The 18,047-nt window shown below is 46.4% G+C and overlaps 1 protein-coding gene across 1 annotated transcript; it reads right to left on the bottom strand.

The window, feature by feature from the left end:
* Positions 1-1,242: 1,242 nt before the first annotated feature.
* Positions 1,243-17,746, bottom strand: KDELR2 (KDEL endoplasmic reticulum protein retention receptor 2). The gene is made up of 5 exons (XM_043456137.1): positions 17,512-17,746; positions 9,058-9,158; positions 5,896-6,054; positions 4,659-4,911; positions 1,243-3,311 (listed from the first exon to the last, which is right to left on the bottom strand). Exons 1-5 carry the CDS (start codon positions 17,600-17,602, stop codon positions 3,277-3,279), a joined length of 639 nt encoding a protein of 212 aa, XP_043312072.1. The 5' UTR covers positions 17,603-17,746; the 3' UTR covers positions 1,243-3,276.
* Positions 17,747-18,047: the final 301 nt, after the last annotated feature.

Below are 18,047 nucleotides of genomic sequence, written 5' to 3' on the forward strand. Positions count from 1 at the left end.
ACGATCCCTTGAAGGGAATAGCTACCCACTCCAGTATTCTTGCCTGGGAAATCCCACGGACAGAGGACCCTAGCACACTACAGTTCATAAAGTCGCAGAGTCTGATGTGTCTGAGCACGAACTCGGTGACAGTCTTGCAGTAGAAGTGCTATATTATGCTGCAAGTTACTTTTAGGTTGAAAGGATAAAAGAGGGAGCTGTTTCAGAACTGGAGGAGACTCTACCCCCACCTCAGCACCTGCACAAGACTCTTAAGACCACAAACTTCAAAAACTAACCCAGATCAGGTTTGGGGGGCCTGGGGGGCCGGCACGGTGATTACTGAGCAAAGTGCACGGTCCTTGGAATCTACCTTTGGCCACTAGAGGGCGAAGCACATAGCAGAAAGACACACATGGAGCCCCAATTCAGTCAGCCTTCACTCAGACTGGTGGTTTTGCAAGGTACTTGGGAGTCAGGGTCTGAAGATAATGCAGGCTGACGAGGGCAAAACACCCAATGCGATCAAATGCATCAGGGGAACTCCTGCTGAACTGGTTCCAGCCAGCTTTCAAGGAAGCTGTCCCAAGCTGAGCACAAAGGGAGGGGAGAGGGTCCCTGAGGTCCCCAGCACTTAATGTGCACCAGTCTCTGGGCTGTGAGCTTCAGGACAGGGCTCCTCGACACCTCACGTAAATCCTACGGTGGAGTCTCTGCTGTAACAGAGCGGCAACACGGCTCGCATTAATTCCAAGGTCAGGGCTAGACTGTGAGGGGCCAAGACTCCACACATCTGACCCCAAAGCCTGTGCTTTTCCTAGCGTTCCCACAGATCACTAATGATTTCTGTTGAAACCGAATCTTTGCTCGACCATTCCAGCAAACTGTCTGACTTACTGGTATCTCTGGGCTAGATCTTCCCTAGCAAGGCTTTCTACCTGCAACTTTTTCTCTACCTGTTTCTCTCTTTGACAGGCTGTAATGAAGCAGGAAACCTTGTTTTTTTGGCTGCACAGAACAGCTTGCAAGATCTTGGTTCCCCGAGCAGGGATTGAACCTGGGCTACTGCAGTGAGAATTCCCTGGGAAACCTTCAAACCCCGTGACTGGACTAGACAGTGTTGGATTTGTGTCTGAAAGCAGCCAACACCCAGCATCTTTTCAGAGTTACTTAGTGAGCAAATCTGTTAATTTTGCTTTATCGTTCTTTATGTTTAAAGAAAAAACACAAATTCACACAAATAAAACAGCTCCATAAAAAGTATTAATTACCTGATAACCTTTATTCAGGAAGTGAGAGTAATTCAGAAACAGTGCTTCGTGAGGTGCATCAGACAATGCCTTTGTTCCTAGCATGCGCTAGGACGCCGCCCTGTTCCCGCACGCCCCCCAAGGTACCTGTGAAGATGTCACCCTGGGGGACCACAAGACGGTGGCAGCATCTCAGCCAGCTTTACTTTTCCTCGGGCAGATGGCTGATGGAGGCGTCGACACTTCATGCTTCCTCAAGTCCCAGATCCTTGCTCTATGCTTTGTGCTCACTGAAGAATGATCCCAGCTCGTGTTTGATTTACATGCACAAAAACAGGAGACTCCCCCACCCCCAGTGTGGGAACGCTGGGGTCTGCTCCACTTAGGCCAGGATTTCCCACCCTTCTTCCTTGCCATTAGAATCTTCCAAGAAGGATGAAAACAGAAACTAAACTAGAATGCCCGAAAGAAACTCTGATACACAAAAGCAAAGACATGAGGTGGGGGTGGGGGGTGGGGTGAGAGCAATAAGGACAGGAGGTTAAACTATGCAGTTACACTGCCTGTTTAGAAAGATGTTTGGAGACACTCTAGATAAAAGTAAAACCCATCCAGTTCCCTTCCTTCACAAGGTATTTTAATGCAGTCAACAAGACCACTACCTCCTTTTTGTTGTAAGCCCTGTTAGTATTCAACACTTTAACATTTATGGTGCATCACAAAAAAACCCTAAGTCATGTTTTTGCATAAGTAAAAAAAAAAAAAATGCAGCAAATCAATACAATGGCAAAATCAGGAGGAAAACTGCAATTTTTCAAAAAAAAAAAAAAAGAGGTTTTAGATTAAGGGAAGAACAAATGTTTGCGGCCCTATATAGAGCTTCTGTTGCCAATTGAAAAACAAAGAATAAAACCCATCCTGACATGGGATGTTCCAAAACCCTAATTCAGAAAAAAAAGACAATTTATGCTAGGTTTAATAAAATGTTTATTTAGGATGGTAACAGAAGATAAATCATGCAAGAGCTCAGTAAAAACAAAACAAAAAGAGTAAGAGGAATGGCAATTGGTGCTGCCAATCAAAAAAAAAAAAAAAAGTAAATCATTCTGCTATCCAAAAGGGATATGAAAAACCACTTGAATCTGAGAACAGACATGGTTGTAGTAATCTTCGGGAATCGTAAATTAATGTGATAGGTAACTACTTGTGTTCCATTCCTCAGAGGAGTCCTAAGTCCAAACTAATCACAAATGTTTCTCGCACGTCACACTCAGATGGCAAGCAGCCCAGAGCCATCCCCCCCGCCCCCCAGCGAGCTTTTCAACACCCTTGGAACAGTTTCAAACTGACACTTCTTAGTAGGGGAGGAGGGCAGGCACCTTTGGTGACTCTTAGAGGAGACTCCATCTACATTCAGAATCTTCAAATTTTGGTTATGAAACCCTTCAGACTTGCAAGTCATCCTTACCATCCTCGTGTAGTGTTTGACGTCCAGGGAAGGAGTTCCACATCAGTGGGAAGCAATTTGAACAGGTGTACCAAACTGGACATAGTGTCTCAGATTTCAAACAAAGATAACTCATCTTTTGGCAAAAAAAACAAATAAATATAGTGGAATGCAAGTTTGATAGATGGAGGGATATATAATCTACTGACTGTCAAGGAGTACAATTTCATTGCAGACACAAAGAATCAACAATTTCAAAGAATTAAAAAAAACCCAAAACAGTTTGCACTTATTCCTCACAAAATCTTCACTTTTGGAACTACCCCCAATTGAAGCTACACACTGACTTTATTAATACAGCATTAAGTTTCTTTGTGTAAAAAAATCTTTGTACATAGTAATAAAAAAAGATAAGGCAAGATGCATTAAACAGAAACCTTCTGGTTCTTTCCCTCTGGGTTCTCACAGAGCCACTGATGACTGTCTGCAACAGAAGAGCTGAGTTTCCAATTTTCCGTATCAAGCATCTTGAGCCTTTGCTGCGGTTAAGAATTCTGTCCGAGCACCCTGAGGACAGATGCTGGTGGTGGTCTTTGGCACTTACGCGGGCAGACTGAGCTTCTTTCCCTTGAGAACTGCAAGTTTAAAGACAGGGAGTGAAAACAAAAGGTTACTCATCCTGACAAGCTTCAGGTTCCTCCTTCCCATTCCTAGAAGTCTGTCATACAAGACACCACAGAGTAAGGTCCAAGGAAATGAACTTCTGACAAGCACCAGGCATTTGATTTGGGTGTCAATAAACAAAGTCCTCTGAAGTAAGAAAATGTCATATACACAGACTGGAATCTTCTTAATGTATCTGGATGCCATAGCAACTGAATTTAAAAATACTAGTTCAACTGAAATTGTCTTTTAATTCATGGCAGCTTTTTGTCATCGTGACTTCATCCCCTAATTGCATATATTGACATATAACAGTTATGAAAATTTTGGATGTTAAAAAAAGAGTTAAGATACATATGCCCTTGTATCTAGCAATTCCACCATTAGAAATTTTACTGTATAGCCAGGATTCTTACTGGCTATACAGTAAGCTATTCTTTACTGTATAGCCAGGATTCCCTAGCTGGGAGGCGGGAGAAGGGGGTGACAGGGGATGATATGGCTGGATGGCATCACCGACTTAATGGACATGAGTTTGAGTAAACTCTGTGAGTTGGCGATGGACAGGGAAGCCTGGCGTGCTGCAGTCCATGAGGTCGCAAAGAGTCGGACACGACTGAGTGACTCAAGTGAGCTGAGGATTCTTAGCCTGGGATCTGTGGCTGGGTTTCAGGGCCCCTGAACTCCCTAAAACTATAAGTGCACGTTTGTGTGAATACATGTAACTGTGCATTTTTCTCTGAGCAAGGACCATGGCTTTCATCAGATTTTTGTCCAGTTCACATGTACTCTATTCATACAAAAGCAAATATATATATATATATATATACACACACACAAGGACACTGAGTTAAACACTGGATTTTTAAGCCCAAACACCCATGAACAGGGGGCTGAATAAGTCAACTATGATAATAAACATAACAAAAGACTCCGCTGCCATCAGAAATCATGCAGATGTCCAGGAAAAAGAACAAATTATAGAACAGCATGTTGAGTTTAAATCATGTATCATTAAACCATTTACGTTTACTGAAACATTAACAGTGATTATTTTGGAGTGGTAGGATTCTGGGTGATTGTTTTCAGAATTATTAATTGACTGGTTTTACAATGAAAATGTGTCATTGTAGAAAAACAATAAAATTATAGCAAAAAAAGAAAAAAAAAAGACTGAAAATCCTGACCAAGAATTCTACCTGACGGTCATTAAGATGTGGTCTGAAGCCAGTTGGCCTTCTGAGCAAGTGTCAGAGCATAAGCACAACGGCCAAGGGAGCCCTGGAAGAGGGAAGCGGGCAGGACACAGCCTGACGCACCTTTCGTGATGTACAAGTAGAAGAAGTCGCAGTACAGGATGGTCTGGACAACGCCGGCCACCACGGCGATGAGGTCAAAGAAGCCCTCGAAGTAGAAGCGCCAGATCCAGTTGACGAGGTACAAGGCGCGGTAGAGGCCCAGGAAGAACAGGTAGTGGGTGGTGATGGTCTCCGCCTCCCCGGTCTTGCTGATCATGAAGAGCTGCGGCAGGATGGCCACCGACTCCAGGTAGATGGAGAAGGTCCACAAGATCTGAGAGAGAAACAGCAGCCCCATCAGCGCCCGGTGCCTGCCGTCAGCTCACAGCAAACACTCCTGCTTCACCGTGAAGCAACATAAAGGGAGCAGAATCTGGGCATCAGAGCCCAGGACAGAGCAGCTCTGCAATTTAGTAAACCACAGAAACTTAAGCCACATATAAAGGCGCAGACCCCCCAGGGCAAGCGAGGTTCCCGGGCACCTCCAGCTCCTTGGACCTCCCTCCCCAATCTCGCCAGCGCTGCATTCTTCCGTGGGCAACTTCCTGACTCTTCAAACACGATGCTTCTCCACCAGCAGCTTCTCCCGCTCTGGATCTGGGGCCCTGAACCAACCCTGCTTCCTCCCAGAGCTGACAGGACTACGGACTGGGTCCTTCCACTCCCTCACTGCTGTTTCTCCTTTCCAGGTGATATAAATCATTTCACCATTTTTCTTACTCTTAGGCTTTTCTTGGCATGGTTAAATCAAAGGGCTAAGAAGTCAGAGTCATAATCACGCAAGCTCTCTCCCCAACCCAGCACTTCATTCACGCCTAGGGAGGAAGGGCCTAGGAGTTGTTCCTGGAGTGTTTTAAAACCCAGGCGCCCCCGCCACCAGGGGAAGACCACTGTCAGTGAGGCCACCAACTCAACTCCGGGACGCGTGCGGCTGGACGGAGCACTTGGGAGCAGGCCACCCCCCCACGTGGTGGCGCTGGGCACCGTGCAGGCTGCACTTCCTCAGGACAAGGGGTGCAGCAGCTTGGTATCACAGAGGCCAAGCTTATGTTCTAGAGGACAGTCAGCAGACATTCAAGGGGGTGTCTGACCTGGGTGCTTAATTCTTGCCTATGATTTACTGACATCAAACTACGTTTGTTTGCCAACCCACTCCCCACCTACGCCCCCAAAACACAAGACAGAACCCCATTAACTGCAAACAGGTCTATTTCCTTAGGGAACCAAGCATGACTACCTAAGTAACCTCTTAACTAACCTCAAGAGGAGAGAAATCATGATTGACTAGAAATGAGAGGCCGCCCACAGGGACCACCAGAAACTCCACTCGGAAAGTATCATGATTTCCATCGTAGGTTGCCTTAAATTTCATGTAGATCAGGTACACTGTGGCATAGGAGCAGGCGATGTAGATGAGCTAAAAAGATTAAAAAAAAAAAAGATGCTTGGTCATCAATATTACAATTGCTCCAATTCCCTTGGTTTTCTACATCAGCCACATATATATACATCAAATTTAAATATAGTAAAATCCACTTTTGGGGGGGTATACAGTTTCACACGTCATAAAACCACCACCACAATCAAGACACAGATCAGTCCTAACACCCACACCCGCGCCCAGTTCCCTGCTGCTGCCCTGCGGAGTCATGCCTTTCTCCAGGCCCAAGCCCTGGCAAGTGCCAACGTGTCCTCAGTCCCTGCACTTTTGGCCTCTTCTAGACTCCCATCCCATAAACGGAACTGCGACAGTATGTCACCTTTCAGCCCGGTTTTTCTCAGTCAACATAACCACCTGAGATCCAGCTGCGCTGCCCTGCGCATTAAGAACTGGTCCTCTGTGTCTTTACGAAGAGGCAGCCACAGAGGTTCATCCGCCCACCAGTCAGAGGACAGGCGGGTTGTTCACAGCTTGTGGGGCGGGGGACGGAGCTGCTGCAAGCATCTGTGCACAGGCTCGTGTGTGAACATAAGCCTTCCTTTCTCCTGGGTAAAGCCTGAGGAGCAGGACTGCTGGGTCAGGTGTTACGTGTAAGTTTAACTTTAGAAGAGACTGCCAAGAGACGTATTTTTTTTTTAAGAAATGCATTTTTAATCTCTTTGTAAATTATTAGTTGCCTTAGAAAAGAAAGTGAATGGCAAGTTCAATACAGTTCAAAACGAAGGCACTTCCTTACAGCATGAAGATATTTCTGAGCTAGCACTTTTCAGAAGATAATATAGACAAGGAACTCATGTTACACTGTGCAATGACAGTTTTAACTTTTGTTATTTTAACACTGAACATTCAAATTTTTGCTATGAAATTTTGTCTGGCAACAACAAAAGCAAAACCAAAAGTAAGTGATAATTGTACAATGCATAGCTATTCAAGGGCTTACAATTAAGTTATATGGTGTTTCACATTCAAAAGGAAAAACACTACATACTAATCTGAACCCAAGAAAAAGTCTGACATTCTGAGATTACACCAATTTCCAGACTGCAGAATTTTAGGGTCAAGAACCTATAAACACAGGCAGCTGGGATATCAGCCACATGAGCTGGTCCTACTTCGCGCCAGCCAAGTCGACTTGCAAAATTTGATTCAGAAAATACTGGGGTCAATCGACCTAAGAGGAAAATGAGAGCAATCATCAAGTCCTCATATACTTCAAAACAAAGACCTGAACTGTCCCAGGCATCTTGAAGTTATATTTGCAAATAGTCAACAAAATATCAAAACTGTCCACTATACACATAATACTAAAGAAGCAACACATATATACCCCTTCTCAATGCAAAATCAAGGAAGATTAACGCCTTATACTGTTAGAGGCATTCTCTCCACACAAAAATACATGTATATATGCTAGTGAATAAACACATAATCTGTATGTATACACAAAACACACACATCTATGGACAGAGTCTCCCCCACCCCGCCCCCAGCAGAACATCCAGTGGAGGCACAAGTTGGCCGGGGGTCGCTCCCCAGTCCCCCACCCACAACCAGCCCCAGTGCATCCATGAAGGCTTAGCAGCCATTGAACAAAGGAGCTCCTTTTCTTCTCTCACCCATGCCTGCCATCTAAAGTAAGAAGCCATGAGCACATAAAACCCGGCTCTCATGCCCCTGATTTTCAGGATTATGTTTGGAAGCAACAATTAAGCAAGTAAGGATTCCTGAAAGCCGGGTGTCCTGAGAGGGAGGGGAGGGGATTCCTGCTCACACAGCTCTGACAGCGCCAGTTTTAACTTGCCTGGACAATAAGCAAGGACACGCCATTTCTAAGGAAGCGAATTCCTGATGAGTTCCCATCACTGAGTAACAAAGAATGGAATGACTCTAGGTAACTCGAATGTGCTTCTTAGTGAAAGCCATGGGCTTGAATATTGCTTTGTCTACTCTGAACTGTGCTTATAAAAATGCTTTTGAACACAAAGCATTGCAGGAGTTGCTTTAAATACCATACCAATGACTTTAGCTTAAATACTACTTCCCGAGGCGCCCATAAGCACAGTGCCCAGCACACACACCTGCCCGCTGAGCCTGTGAGGAAGGAACGAGTGGAATCTGACATCCCGCGAGTATCCTGAGCAGCCCGGGCTTGCAATCACGGCAGCAACTCCAAACTAGTCATCTGTCCAGGGCTGCTGTGAGCGTCTGCTCCCCTGCCAGAACCAAGGGTGCTGCCTGCCGTCTGCCAGCCCTCAGCATGCCCCGGGGGTGCTCACCACGTGCAAGTTCAATGCCTGCAGAGCGGACCCAGGCTGCCTGGAGCGTGGCGTGCGTGCTACCCGCGGCGCACAAGAGTGTATGCAATTATGCTGCATTTCGAGAGCCATACACTTGTCTTTCTGTGAGTTAGGAAAACTGTGACACGGAAGGTGGCATGGATACTAGCACTTAGGGCGAGTTAAAAGGCTTAGAAACCGTATTAAGTAAGCTACGGTGCAGATGTTGCTTAAGCACGGCCAAGGCAACAGGCAGACGCACGCCCAGGCCCGCAGACAGGCGAGGGAAGGCGGGGCAGCCGGGAGCCCGCCTGCCCTTCCTCGTCCTGAACCAACCTGCTGGCCTTTCCCAGGGACCCTGTAATCTCCCACTGCTTGAAAACCTAACAGTCACTCCTCTTTCTTCGAGGGTTTTCCAGAGCTTCAGAAGTTTATCACAGTTGAGGAACTTAAGACCAAGAAATCTCTAAGTGCAAAAAGCTTTAATTAAATAGATACTGCTTTGATACAAGAAAGAATATGCTTAATGATAACTATTCCGAGCTTTACATACTAGGTGGTCTCAAAAGGCTTACGTCAACAACAGCACATCTAGACATTCTTCTTGAAGATGCTTAATTAAGTGCAGAGGTGACATAAGTTTAACAGTTTCCACAGGTCTGTGAATTATGGACAAAACACTCCATTGTGTGCCACACCATACCTTCATAGACGTATTATATAATGAAATAAATGAAGTAAAAAGATCCAGGTAACGAGTTGTGAAGACCAGTGCAAACAGAAGCTGGCTTTTCCCAGAAATACCTGAAGAAACAAAAGGAAAGTGTTAGAAATACACCAAGAGCTCTGTGATTCTTGAAGTCAATACCACGAAGGGACTGCAGGAACTCGGGACACCAGGCACCAAAGCCAAGGGCTGGGATGACTCTAACGCATGAGAGCAGTTTCAGTCTTCCTTTCCCTCAACATCCCTGAACAGACAAGGCGACGAGGAACCAAGTGGGGGGCCTTGCATCAAGGAAAAGTCTGAGGAGTAATCCCCCTGGCTTGGCCTCTTATAGTGACTGCTTTTGGGAGGGAGCATTACTTGGACGAAATAAAAACTTTAAACTTTTCCTGTTTTAACATCTTGAAACTCTTTCTCCCTCCAGTCACCACCACCTCCCGAGCCCTGTCGGGGCACAGGGATGCTCAGCTGGGACGACGAGACGGTACCCTGCCATCTGGATTTGGCCAAATAGTTGTGACAACAGACGTGCACCGTGGGCTTCAGCTGCTGGAGAAAGAGTGATTTTTTGAGGAAAGTGAATCTCACTAGGTGTCAGGACCCACCCACCCTCATCTACATTGTAAACTTCACATCATTAGACAGTTAAGCAAGTTTGTGTTTAGTGGAAATGTCACTGCACCCAAATCATTAGCAATATTCTTCCAGAAGGTGGAAATCACCTTGTTTTATTAAATGATATTTTACAAACAACCCTACTGTCCAAAGCAATTTTATAGCTTGTTGAAGCAAAAAGTCTAGCTCTGAGAATGTTATTTTTGTGGAGGAATAATTGCAGTTCCAGCCTATTCACAAAATACCTAAGAGAAACGGAAGGAACAGCTGCCTCTATCCCTCTGGATCCATCAGTAGTGACCAATTTCAAGCGCCAAAGGTGCAGATACAGATACAGAGAATAAGCTTGCCCCTTTTAGTCTTTTCCCCAGTGGTAGGGAAGTTTCTTTTTTTCTTATCACAGATCAATGTTCCAAAGGAGAATCAGTGAGACTGCTGTTGACACAGAGAACACACGAGAGAAGACAAGCTGGGGAAAAGGACAGGGAGCACGCAGTTCACGTCTGATGATTGTGGAAGCCTCGTGAGAGAAATTTCCAGTTTATTTTCTATGTGGTTCTTTCCCATATTTTAAATAAGAAAAATGACAGAATACATATAGGCGAGTTTTGTTGTAAAGGGTTTATTCTCCTGAAATTTTGGAAGCCAGGTAAACTGAAATTTGTCCTTGTTTTCAGACCCTATACTAAAAATCAGGGACTGGCATATTGCTTTTACCACCCCCCTTTGCAACCCAATTCCCATCAAAGTCATCCTTGAAGACACCCTCCCTCGGCGCTGCTTATTCATCCAGCAAGCACAGAAGACCCACTTCATCAGGCTGCTGCCCCGCTCCCGCGGCAGCGCTTACAAAGCGCCCTGTGGTCATCTGGTGGCCCGTCTCCCTCCCCTTCAGAGCCCCAGCACACAGGGAGATCTCCACTTTGTATTCTCCGTGCTCAGCACGGGGTCTGACACACAGCAGGGCCCAGAAAATACCTGCTGAATGAATGCACAAATGGAAAAAAGAAACGGTAATTCAATTTATTTTCATGTCATGGGGGTAAACTCATTTTGTGGTTATTTTGAGATAAGACTTCCAAAGAGTTTTCAGGTTATACTGCGTCTCTGACTGTAAACAGGTGCATGCTCTGCCCTAATTTACTGCCCGCCAGAGGGTGGGGCAGAGGAGACGGGGACAGGCGGCGTGTGGCCTGCAGCTTGTCCTGTGGTGTAGAACCCGGGCAGGAACCACCATGCTGGAGACCTGGGCACTGTGTGCCCACACAGTTGTGCCTGATTCTTTCTGGCCTGGATCCCAATGAGCAGGCAGCAGCTTTTCCCTTTAACACAGAAAACCTGTCTGTCTTCTAAGGAAGGTGGGGATCCCAGCTGAAGACAGAGCAGGCGGGGCAGTAATCTCCTTCCGGGGACACTCACTATGAAGCGGGAGGCGCTCCCACAGTCAGGTTCCAGGTTGAGACTGAAGGACACGAAGGCCAGGGTAACAAGCTCTGCAGACCACTCACTCTCGGCGGTTCTGTAACAAATGTACCACACCTCCACACCAGGGAGCACCTCCAGACTAGGGAGCACAACTCGTAAAACGGAAACCAATTATTACACCCACCACCATTCCCATCTTCTCCCACTGGGCCAAGTGAAGGTTAATGAACACCTCCAACTAAGCATTCCAGGGTTCCTGACCTTAAGTTCAGCTGCAGGTTAAAAGCTGCATTTCTCATATTCACACTGGTTTAGAGAACAAAACCCTCATCCAGACGCACAAGCCTTCCGTGAACTGTTTTTTCCTGCCAACACTGGATGCACCCAAGTGCCACAGGTCAGAGCAATGGGAACGGGCAGCGCTCACCCGGCGCCCCGGGCACCATGCGCCGACCCAGTCTCCAAGGACCCGGACGCTCTCCTAACGGCCACTAACGCCCTGGAGCCCCGGGGTCAGCAGCTGGCTCACAGCGCAGCCCTGTGAGCAGGGGAAGAGGCTGGGAAGCCAGAGGTTTGGGTTCAAGCTCAGCGCCGAATGCACCAAGTCAGACAGGCTCGTTACATACTCGGCCCCCCAAACCTCACTTTCTGCACCCGCCAAACGGGGACAAATTATGGGCCTGTTGGGAAAAGTGTTTTTTCGATACCTGCCATGCTTGTGGCTGCTTAGTGACAGCTCTTACTACGTACTGCTTTTCCTGTTTTCAGTGAAATCCATGCTATTTTATTAAAAATACCAACTGGGCCAACATACATGGAATAAAAAGCAAAAGGACCTATAAACACCCCTCCCACTTCCCTTTTAAATGTGATGCTCCAGGCTTTTTTTTTTTTTTTTCTCCAGGCTTTTTTAAAGCCCCTGTCTCGTATGTGTATTTGTATGTGTACTCACACGTTTGCACCTTAAAATGGGCCATACTATCTCTTCGTTTAAAACTTGCTTTCTCAACTTAGTATTTCAGACGTATCTTTTCCTGTTAACTTCTACCTTATTCTTTTTAATGGTTGCATAGTGTTCTGCAGCGTGAACATACGAACATTTGTGTGACTACTCCACACAAGTGGACATTTGAGTTGTGTACAATTTTTGTTCTTGTAAATGCTCCATGAATATCTTTGTACCTATAAATAGAGTTCTGTATATATTTAGGTACAACAAACATCTTTATATCTATATATTTAGCTTGTTCACCTACATGATAATTTCTGTAGTTCAAATTCCCTAGAAATGTTGGGATAAAATATATGAACACTTTAACTTTTGAAATATTGTCAAATTTCTCCTACATAGGCTGTGCCAATTTACATATTCACAACACCAGATGAGAATACTCTTTACTTCACATCCCTGCTTACATCAAGATGTTGTAAACCTCTGACTTTTTCCCACCTAGTGACAAACGATGGCATGCACTGCTCTTTTAACACCCAAGCTTCTAACTACTAGTGGCAGGGCATTCTTTCATTTTTAACTGCCCTTCTGTTATTCTTCTATAAACTGCCAGCTTTGCTCATTTACCTATCAGGGTGTTTTTTTTTTTTTTTTTTTTAATTTGGAGGATTAATTAATTTAACTTAAAATTAGTTTAAAATGAAAAATTAATTTTATGGTGGTTATTAACCTTTTGCCACTTAGATATATTGCAGATTATTTCTCTCAGTTTATTGTCCTTTGATTGTGATGATATTCTGAATTAGGAAGGTAATTAGGGGAGACGAATCATCCTATCTCCTCTTCTCCGCCTGGTCCTATCCAGGACCAGGTATGGTATGAACATACATTCGGGTCTCTTCTACATCCATCAGCGAAGTTGCATACTTTCCTTGAGGAGGTCTTATACCCTCCCTGCTGTGAAATCAGGGGAGCCTTCCCCAGGGTCTTTCTCGCCACTTCACATCCATAGGGTTTACTACCTATGTGATTTGATATCCTGTATTTTTATTTTTTATATATATCTTATTTCAACTCAATCGCAGCTTTCTTGAGAACAGAAACTCTGACAGTGGCAAGCTGCTGCTCAGAACTGTGTCCCCAGTGCCTTGAGGTCACGGAGTGGGTGGTAAGTAAGTAAGAGCCATGATTACTCAGGAGCTGGGCACTCCAAAGAGCAGAGGTGACAGCTGCTACAAGGAGGGAGCCGGGAATGGGAGGCAAAAGCTTCCTGGAGTATTCAAAGACAATAAAAGGAGAGGTATTCTCCTTGTGCTTCAAAAATATAAACTGTCACAACGAGGACGTACTCTACAGCACAGGAAACTATATTCAATATTTTGTAGTAAACTATAAGGGAAAGATTCTGAAAAAGAATACACACACACACACACACACACATCTGAACCACTCTGCTGTACACTTGAAACTAACCCAACACTGTAAATAAATCAACCACACTTCAATAAACAGCAAAGAGAGGAATCTCCCCCAATCTGGAGAAGCCACTACAAAATAAACAAATAAATCAAACAAAATGCCAGTACGCTGCATACTACTTAAGACAATTTAAGAGGAAATATATTAAAACCTAAAACTTAAGCACATTTAAGAGCCAAGAAAATGGCTGCTTTTTGTAAATCAGATATATTCACTGCAAATAAACTATCTCCTAATAAAACTCAAAATATAAAGGCCCCCCCCCCCACACACACATATACTCTGTACAATTACAACAAATGCAGGGACATGGTACATTGCTGTCAAGTTTAGGATGAAAAACCTGCAACTTACAAGACAACAGCTAACAACAACCTAAGTAACAGGCGGAGGAGAGAAGGGAAGGACCAGGGAGGAAGGCTGGGAGCCTTGAGCTCGGAAGAAGCCACCAGTAGCTTAAGCCCACTAGACGCTGTACTAATAGCTATCAGCCCACAGGAAAAGGCAGACAGGAAGCTCCTCGCCTACAAACCAAGGTGTGTTCCCCAGCACTCCCCAGGTCCGTGTTTAGGACACTGAAGTGACAGCCTGGGCACACTGTGGCTCCAGCGGCACTCAGTGCAGGACGACGAGGAGCTCACATCTCACTCACCCTCCGTCATGACAACGCAGACACCGGAGAATGCCATTTCTAACAAAACCAGTATCAACTCCCCAGCCTCCACTTTAAAAGGTCCTTTATGGCTGTTGTTCTGGAATTAGACGGTCAAGAAAGCAGAATCTTCCTCACTAAACTGGCTCATCCTTTACCCTAATGGGAAAAAGCCTCGTGGTTCTACAGTTACACCTATGTTCCAAATAAGGGCCAAAATCCTAAAATGAATCCCAATACCAGTTATTTTCAAAGTGAGAAACACAACCTGAATGTACCTCTCTCCTATTCTAGGTATTTGAGAAACTCATATCAAATTCTTACCCTTTCAAAAGTCCCTAACAGCTTTAAATTAGGATGGAAAAACAAGGCAGCTAGTCAAATTCAGAATTTAATTCTGAATAAATGATCTTGGTGATTTTGATTTTTATAAGGCTAGAAAATCTCATATGTAAGAACTAAAATGATCCTAAGTCTGACAACGAGGCTAGTTTAGTAACTATTGAAATACCAAGCAAACATACACAAATTTAACTCACCCATTTATCTTCCTTGCTTTTTTGGCTTAAGTATTTTATATTTTTCTAAATACTCCTAAATCTCCCAAATGAAAATAGTGAATGTCAAGAAACAGCAAACCCTTTCACTCTCTCTTATTACTCAGTGGTTCCTCAAAAATTCCATATTCAGCATTGCACTAACTTCCCCCCAATATCTTAGTTTAGATCCATGTTTAGGAGATAGTGTGCTTCAATATTTAATGCTTTGACAGAGAATAGGATTCCGAGGAACATATAAAAGTTTAAGAGACTCATACAAAGACTTTGAAGCAAAAATAAAGATTAAAAGTAACATTTCTGGTGAGGGGGTGGGCAAAATGGGTAAAGGTAGTCAATAGGCACAAACTTCCAGTTAGAAGATAAATAAACTTTGGGGATGTAACATACAATGGGGACTACAGTTTACAAGACTGTATTGCATAGTTAATAGAAGAGTAGATCTTAAAAGCTTTCATCACAAGAGAAAAAAAAAGTCTCTATGTGTGGTGATGGATGTTAACTAAACTTACTGTGGTAATCATCTCCCAATACATATATCAAATCTGTATGTTGTACACCTAAAATGAATACAATGTTATATGTCGATTATATCTTGATAAAGCACGGATTAAAAATAACATTTCCTAGGGACTTCCCTGGAAAGTGCAGTCTTCCCAGTGGTCAGGACTTCACCTAACAATGCAAGGGGTGCAGGTGTGAACCCTGGTGAGGGAGCTCATGCCTCAGGGAAAAAAACAAGACATAAAACAGAAGCAGTATTGCAACAAATTCAATAAAGACTTTAAAAATGGTCCACATAAAAAAAAAATCTTAAAAATAAAATAACATTTTCTGAGTACAGCAAGAAATGACCTGAACCACTGACCTGGCATCAAATGCCTAAACCAAAACTACACAGACCAGATAGACATTTATGCAAATCTTTCACTGTGAGTTACCCCTTGCCTGTGCACCAATCCTGGCCCCAACAGTAATCTGGCCTCCCTGTGCCTCAGTTACCTCCTCCGCAGAATGGGGGCAAGGGTACTCCATAAGGTTATTTCAAGGACTATGTAAAAGTGTTAGTCACTCAGTCATGTCTGACTTTTTGCGACCCCTTGCACTGCAGCCCACCAGGCTCCCCTGTCCATGGAGCTCTCCAGGCAAGAATGCTGGAGAGGGTTGCCACTCCCTTCTTCAGGGGATATTCCCAACCCAGGAACCAGACCCAGGTCTCCCGCATTGCAGGCAGATTCTTTACAGTCTGAGCCACCAAGAACTATGTGGTATAAGCCATATAAGGCATTTACCTCACTACCTAACACACAGCAAGCACTTAAATATCAGCTCTCACAATCACTGAGATTACTTCGCAGTCATTGGCTGAAATTACTTCGCTGTCATTGGAAATGGTACAACTGAACCTCTTGGAAGTATGCATAAATTGAGATCATCTCCAAGCCAAACACACTGGTTTCAGTACATGGACTTTGTAACATCCATTTTGACTGCTCAAAGGTCTTTTTTGGTTCTTCTTACTTCCTGGATCTCAGCTGTGTTCCAGGGAGACAGGTGAGGCCTAAAGACTACAGCCAAAGAGAAGGTGGTATTACTTTAGAGGAGAAAATAGGGAGAAATCAATCAGGTACATGGAATTCTCTGCCACCCGGATCATTTGGGACTCCATCTTTTACTGTCTCTGCAAAAATTAAGTTCTTAAATTCTCCAAACGTTTATTACACTGAAGACATGGCATCAAAAATATGTGTAAGGAAGACTCTGCACTTAAGAAATCATTTAAAAATTCGCCGTTCTTAAGCTCTTAGCGCTAACGAAACGCAAAACCCTGCAAGGACTAGCTGAGAAAGATGGGTCTCACTGCCTCCCAGCAGCGTGTGCATGAAACGTGTACTCGCGAGGAGCCGCCAACTCACTGGTGACGTGGAGTGAGGAATTACAGGAGACCACAGGAGACCTCAGCGGTACCCGGCGGCGCGACGCAGGTCTAAGAAAACCCGTTATTAGATGGAGGCGCTCAGAGGAGTTTTGACGAACTAGATCGTCCCTCAAAGCAGCATTAACCGCCCCAAGAAATTCGCTTAGAGATCTCCCCACAGGACCCTCCCGCGGCAGGCGCGATCCGGGACCCGAGAGCTGCGTTGAAGCCCACGAGACTCTAAAGGACAGGCCTGCCGGGGCACCTTCACGGAAAGGCCAGTCCTCCGAGGGGCAGGGTGGGGAGCGGGGTGACCTCTCCCCGCGTCCGTCCCACCTCCCGGGCTGGGTCGGCTGCCACGTCAGGCCCAGCGCCGCGGTCCTGCCCATCCTCCTCCTGCGCGTCCCATTGATTCGCGGGTTCCCTGCACCTCGGGACCCCCCCGCCTCCTACCCAGGCACGCGGAATAGCGCCCACTGAAGCCGGGGGCGCAGGGGACCGGCCTGCTGGAGCCCCCGCCCCGCAGCCAAACTTTTCAGATCCAATAAGGCCCCGCGCGGTCCACTTGGCGCCTCCCCGGCCCCCGAAGGCTCAAGTTCGCAGCCGACCAAGTGCAGAGCCGGGCCCAGGGCCCCGACACCGCGCCCCGGCCCGAGCTCCTACCCCTAGGGGCCGCAGGCTCCCACCGGGGGCCGGCCGCCCGCCAGCCCGGCCGAGGGGGGTGTGTCGGGCCGGCGTAGGCCCGCGGGCCCTGGAGCGGCCGAGGTCGCACGGTCCTCCCAGGGACCCGGCCCCGCGCCCGAACCTCTCCCGGGCCTCGCCCGCCGCTCACCGGCGCAGGAGCGCGTCTTCCAGATCTTCAGCAGCAGGATGACGATGGCCGCCAGGTGGGACAGGTCCCCGGTCAGCCGGAAGATGTTCATGGCGGCGGCGGTGGTCTGCGCGGCGGCCCCAGGCTCGGCGGCTCAGGCAGCGGCAGCGGCGGCGGCCCCTGAAAGGAAGCGGCGAAGATGGCGAGAGCGGGCGCGACGTGGCCAGGGACGTGGCCGAACTGCCGGCGCGCGCGCAGGGCAGCTTGGGAGAGCGGGCGACCGCCAGGCCCCGCCCCGGCCCCGCCCCTTAAAGGGGACGCGCCGAGTGCAGGCCGGGCTACAGCGCGGCTGCGGGGCTCTTTCCGTGGGACCCTGACTCCTTGCCAACTTCCCCCCACCGGGTTTCCGGCTTCCCCAGGGGTGCCAGCGATTTCCTTTCACTTTTGAAATGACACTCCCCTGTGAGGAATCCACCCCCCCCTCCACCCCACTGGTTTTAAGAGCTCTATCAGTTCAGTTCAGTCCAATTCAGTCGCTCAGTCGTGTCCGACTCTTT

The sequence above is a fragment of the Cervus canadensis genome, chromosome 32, assembly GCF_019320065.1.
Source record: "Cervus canadensis isolate Bull #8, Minnesota chromosome 32, ASM1932006v1, whole genome shotgun sequence".
In the NCBI taxonomy this organism is placed as follows: domain Eukaryota; kingdom Metazoa; phylum Chordata; class Mammalia; order Artiodactyla; family Cervidae; genus Cervus; species Cervus canadensis.